The 6240-nt window shown below is 43.0% G+C and overlaps 1 protein-coding gene across 1 annotated transcript in view; it reads left to right on the top strand.

The window, feature by feature from the left end:
• The first annotated feature begins 352 nt into the window (after nt 1-352).
• pcolcea (procollagen C-endopeptidase enhancer a) overlaps nt 353-6240 on the top strand; it is a 7804-nt gene continuing 1916 nt past the window's right edge. Inside the window, exons 1-6 of the mRNA XM_080749069.1 lie at nt 353-640; nt 3797-3905; nt 4003-4261; nt 4406-4530; nt 5005-5141; nt 5846-6183. Of these exons, the coding sequence (XP_080605195.1) occupies nt 543-640; nt 3797-3905; nt 4003-4261; nt 4406-4530; nt 5005-5141; nt 5846-6183 (1066 nt within the window). The 5' untranslated portion in view covers nt 353-542. The remainder of the gene's footprint in view (nt 641-3796; nt 3906-4002; nt 4262-4405; nt 4531-5004; nt 5142-5845; nt 6184-6240) is intronic.

Raw genomic sequence — 6240 nt, 5'->3', positions numbered from 1 at the left:
GATGAAAGAATGGCCTTGCTCAAAAAAAAGAAAAAAGGTTTGAACCAAACCAGATACTATGGCATAAAATCCACATGCACAGTGATAATTTAACTATGAAAGAGTAAAAATTGACCTCATGTGGATATGGGTCTGTGTAGAGAAAGACCCATGCCAATAAGTACGTTTGTGCATTGCTATGTAGTCTTCATTCCTCAGTGTCCTATTTTCTCGATGCCCCCCCCCCTACATTACATTTAATGTCATTATAGTGAGCACATCTGGATATAATTAAAGCCCTCCTCTCTCTTTCTCTCCCCACCCTTTCTCGTCATCCCTCCTTGTGACTCTCTCGCTTCTGTCCTCTCAGCATCTCTTGTCTCTGTCTGTCTTCTCCTGTTTCTAATACCCCCTACCATTCTTAAACCCACTCATTCATTCTCTCCGCCTCTCCTCCAAAGGGTCTCCCTCCCCCGTGCTTCACCTCTTGTCTCCCGCCGCCGCCTCCCCTCTTTTGCTGAAGTTTGTTGCTTTGTGAAGTTTGTGCACAGTACCACGGCATCATGAAGCCTGAGGACTGCATCTGGGCTCTCCCTCTGCTCCTGACCCTCTGTTTAGCACAACAAGAACAAGAACAACAACAACAGAGCAACTATACCAGGTGAGTTGGTGTTTTCCTTATGTGCAAGTTTTGGCTACTTGTAATGGAAAGTACCTTCTCAACTTAAGAGGGGATGGCGTAGTTCTTTAAAGAGCCACTGTCGCAAAACTGCTTGCTGAGGGTGGGACTGTCGGGTCTCTACTCTACATGGAAAGTGTATTGAGACAACTTGTTGTGATTTGACACTTTAATCAAATTGAATCGAATTGAAATTATGTTGCATTTGGTTTGGTAGTGGTAACTGTTCCTCGTAAAAAAAAAGAGCATTGTGTTAAATTAAGACACAGTCACACCACACTTGTATTCTACCTATGAGCAGAGATGGGCACAAAATACAAAAAAGGATTTTGAAAAAGATTACAAATACTTGGTCAGTACTTGGTCTAATACTGACCATCCTGGTAAGTATTTCACATAGTATTTCAAATCCTTGTTTGTATTTTGTGCCCGTCTCTGCCCATGAGGATGGATTCTGCCAATGCATTTCAATGAGAGTGGAGTAGTTTTTTGCAGAAATACGCAAATGGCAGCAAACCACTCCATTCCCATTGAAGTTCATTGACAGAATCCGCCCTCATAGGTAAAATATAAGTGCAGTGTGACCGTGCCCTTAACTCATTCTGTGCCAATGACGGTTTTTGCCTAAATAACTGAGTGCATTTAACTCTCATTCAGTGTCCTGTTGGTTTTCTTAGCCGTGATGTGAGGCAAAACTGAGAGTCTGCGCCTGCGGTGGCTGAGCGGCTCCAGATGTTATTACTTTTGCATCTGTCTGTGGGGTCGGTTCAGGATGCTTTGGCTCCAGAACTGCTTGGCTCTGATCAACAGGCGTCTGTCTGAGACTGTCTCACTGTACTGGGGTTCTGCAGTCTGTCTGTGTCTCACTGTACTGGGGTTCTGCAGTCTGTCTGTGTCTCACTGTACTGGGGTTCTGCAGTCTGTCTGTGTCTCACTGTACTGGGGTTCTGCAGTCTGTCTGTGTCTCACTGTACTGGGGTTCTGCAGTCTGTCTGTGTCTCACTGTACTGGGGTTCTGCAGTCTGTCTGAGACTGTCTCACTGTACTGGGGTTCTGCAGTCTGTCTGAGACTGTCTCACTGTACTGGGGTTCTGCAGTCTGTCTGAGACTGTCTCACTGTACTGGGGTTCTGCAGTCTGTCTGCGTTCCTTAAATACTGTAGCTGCTGTTTCCATTGTGTCTGAGGCGAGACGTTTTGAAGGGATGGGTCCTATAGAGGACCTATTTTTGTTGTTATTGTTGTCGTTCTTCAGCATTAATCAGCGATGACGAAGTCTTACAGAGAAAAACTGTCATGGAGAGATGATAAGAAAATGAAATATTTGTGTCTGCCCAAGTGTCTGTAGGTTTTTGTATCATATTTTCATAATGCAAATATATTAATTCCTGTTGCATTTTTAACTTTTCTTTCCGTCTCCATCAAAGTATTAATCAAATTATTATGCAAGTAAATTGATCACAGTTCTTTCCCATTATACATTGGTCAAGGACTTCAGAAAAAGCTCTATGCTGTGAACATCTCTTGCTTTCGTTGTCCTCAAATGAAGATTGGCGTATCTGCAATGAAAGTATACACAGACCTGGACTTGATTCCAATCAAAATGTTATTATATTGACAAGGAATCTGTTTTAGATATCTATTCTGTATATTCTGGCCTGTCATTTTAGCTATTTAAAACAAATTATCTTCTCAGTCAACAGACTGACTAGCAGACTATCAACTAGCAGGCTAAAACAAATAAATTGAATTATGGTTTGTGTGTATCTCTGTCAGCTATAGTTTTGACAAGGGCATTTTCCTTTGCAGAAAACAATCATTCGGACTGACTGAGTCAGAGTCAATTGAATAACAACACACTTGATTTGATGCAGGCTACACAAAATGACCATGAGTTTATATCACAACTTTAAAACCTCCAGCTTTCATTTCGAGTTGTTTTCAACAATATCAGAAGAACAGCCATTTTACGTATGTTGTTTTGTTATTCTGACAGGGTACTACCCAAAATACTACCCTAGTACCCGACTCTCATTATTTATCGTCAGCCGGTTTTGCTGTATTTACTTGCAGTTTGGGGTAATAGTAACCTGTGTGCTGTATACGTAAACAAAGATGTGTTATTGAAGCATCCAGCTGTAGAACTTTAATTAATAGTCATTTTGTTCTTTGTTCTTTATTTTCTATTTTAGCCAAAAGCAAATTCATGAGATGAAACAATCATCTGTTAAGATCTTTGGGAAAGCCATGATCATAGCCATGTACAGGGTTAGAGATATTGAAAGCCAAGTTGAGTCACAGTTGAATTCTTGCAACGATCCATTGAAACGCAACATAGTTGTTGAGTAACAAAACCCTCTACGGAGGTTTTTCAAGGACATCAGCCAAGAGGGAGGCATTCTTGTTGGCGCGGCTTAAGGGATTTACAGAGCTCAACAGGACATGATTCACTGTATGTGTGAGGTATTAGTGGGTTGTTTTAATATAGAATATGATAGTATCATATAACACAGTGGTTTTCAACCAGTGGTCTGGGGACCACCTGTGGTCCTTGAGTGAGTTGCAGGTGGTCCCCACTCCTCCAGCTAAATGAGGGAGAGTTGGTAACTAAATGGACCCTTTTAGACCCTTATTATAGTGTAAAATATGGGTCCCTTTGGTTTCATTTTACGGCCTCAAGAGTTAAAATGAAAGGGTTAGGGTTAGGGTTAAACAATTATTAAAACAACATTTAATGTTTAACAATATAAACATTAAATGTTGTTTTAATAATTGTGTAGACTTCTTATAAATTAAGTAATGCATTTTGCATTACTTAATTTTTAAGAAGTCTACACAATTAGAGAATGTAAAAGAATTGTTATTTTGATCAACGTTTGCCTCCTATTATCTCTCCTATGGTACCAACATCAATACAGCATCATGGACAAATGGACAAAATGTTATCCAACGATAACAAAATATTCTTTTCAGTTTGGGGTCTGAGAGGCTAATCTCATCAAATGGTGGTCCATGGCTCAAATGCTGAAATATAGTGGACCTTGATATGAAAAAGATTGAAAACCACTGATATAACACATCATATTGATAATATTCTGTATCCCTACGTCATTATAGTGCTATTCTTTCCACTGTTCCAGGCCCGTTTTCCACTGTGGAGGAGACCTGGTTGCAGATTCCGGATTTGTTGGCAGCGAGGGCTTTCCAAGCTTCTACAAACCCAACAGCAAATGCACATGGCGGATCACCGTGAGTCACCGCACCCCAACTATTCACACCCACACACTCTGCCGTTGATATTTTCACCCACAGCCTTCATGAGACCTTTCTGTCTGACTCCATCCAGGTCCCCGAGGGCAACGTGGTCATGCTCTCCTTCCGCATCTTTGACCTGGAGGCTGACGCACTCTGTCGCTATGACTACCTGGACGTGTACAACGGCCACTCCAACATGGTCCAAAAGCTCGGGCGGTTTTGCGGGACTTTCCGGCCCGGCGCTCTCATGTCCACCACCAACACAATGATGCTGGAAATGGTGTCTGACACTGAGAACCAAGGCAGAGGCTTTGTGGCTTATTTCAGCGGAGGAACACCCCATGCAAATGGTACACTACGCATGACCTGTATAATTGACCATTGTTCCCTGTCCCTGCACTGCTGATTTATTTGTCCTGAGTTGAAAAACAGCAGTCTTCTAACACAATATGGTCGGTGTATTCATTTCTCTACCTAATACAACTTCTTTTCAGATGACACGTTCTGTGGGGGGAAGATGACAAAAGCCCAGGGAGAAATCACTACACCCAACTGGCCAGACAAGAAATATCCAGCAGGCATCACATGCTCCTGGCTTGTCACCGTGGAACCCGATATGGTCACTTTCACACGTTTCTGATGTTCCATTTACACATTCCTTTGTGTAGTCACCATACAGTACATCAGTGGTTCTCAACCTTTTCAGGCCACGACCCCCAAAATAATCATATCTCAACTGGGGACCCCCCCACCCTGACGAGTACAAAGAGTTGAGGCATTACATTTTGTATAACCCGGTTCTGTTGTGAAAATAGCAGATGTACATGCTCACAACGCCTCTAATATTTGACAATTTAGCCAATGTTTAATTTGTCATTTTAGAGGTATTAAAAAGTCCTTAAAATGTCACTTTAGAAATGTGCAGATACCCAGATACACTTTAACTTTATGTTGGTTTGTTTAGTGTTGAGCGAGAAAACAATGTTGCACATTAAGTTAATCATTTGGGGACCCCCCTGGGGGTCCTGACCCACAGGTTGAGAACCACCTACTGTACATCACAGTCCTGTTTCTTTCTGTGTTTCGTTACCAGGTCGTTGAAGTGAAGTTTGACAAGTTTGGCTTAGAGTCTGACACCTACTGCCGCTTTGACTACGTGGCGTTCTTCAACGGAGGAGAGAGAGACGACTCTCGTCTGATTGGAAAATACTGTGGCGATAAGAGCCCGGAGTAAGTAGCCATATAGAGCAGTGGTTCTCTTCTTTTTTAAAGATTTGTTATTGGGCTTTTATGCATTTATTGATAGGACAGTAGACTGACAGGAAATGGGGGGAAAGACGGGGAGTGACATGCGGCAAGGTTGTCTGGATCGGGAATTGAACCGGCGACGCCACCAGGCATCCATGCCTATGTGGCAATGCCTAAGTGGTATGCGCCTGGATCAGTAGACCAGCAGGCATTATGCATTAGGTGGGCCACAGACTCCCATAACAAGAGTGTACAGAATTATTTTGTAGCCTCTTTGAGAGGGTTCATTTGGTTCCTAATTATCAATAATTTAGCTGTGGACCCCCTCAAGGACCACAATTTCAGAACCTCTGAGTAGTACTGTAAGGTTATTATCATTGTTTTCTTTTTTTTCTCTCTCTCTTGTTTTTATGGCTAGTATTATCGTGATTGCTTTTTTAATTGTCTGTCATCGTCACCTATTGCACACCTGTCCGTCCTGGAAGGAAGAGGTTTCTTCTTTTTCTTTTCCCATCAACAGTTTTTTCCCCTCACCTGATTGAGGTCTAATGACAGGGGGTGTTGTCTCGTTTCCTTAGTTACTTTTGGCAAACAGTGATTAAGTGCTCAAGAAATACATTTGAACATTTGCCTCCTCATCTGTTCCCTTTCTCTCTCTCTTTCTCTCTTCCCAATGACACCCATAGAACCGTTATCAGCAACGGCAATGTGATGCTTGTCCAGTTCGTGTCCGACCTCAGTGTGACGTCCGATGGCTTCATGGTCAGCTACAACAGCATCCCACGTGGTTCTCGGTCCACTTCCACTGACTCCGCGGCAGGACCCCGTGTGGGCTCAAGCCCTTCAAAACCTGTGGTAATAAAACCTAAACGTCCTCCCACCACCACCACCACTACTCAGCCTCCCACCACCACACCCGCGCCCACCAAAAAAGTCAAGCCTGCAGCCAAGCCATCTAGACCCCGCGTGCCAAGCACCACAGACCAGAATAGACAAGGGGGAGCCCAGAGGCCAAAGAAGCCGGGTAATTGACGATACATATTTGTTGCATCTACATGGCATGGGATTGTGTATTTTGGTG

Source organism: Nannobrachium achirus, assembly GCF_963921795.1.
Source record: "Nannobrachium achirus genome assembly, chromosome: 19".
Taxonomy (NCBI): domain Eukaryota; kingdom Metazoa; phylum Chordata; class Actinopteri; order Myctophiformes; family Myctophidae; genus Nannobrachium; species Nannobrachium achirus.
The sequence above is the reverse complement of the archived record's forward strand: the minus strand, read 5'-3'. Positions and strand labels throughout refer to the sequence as shown.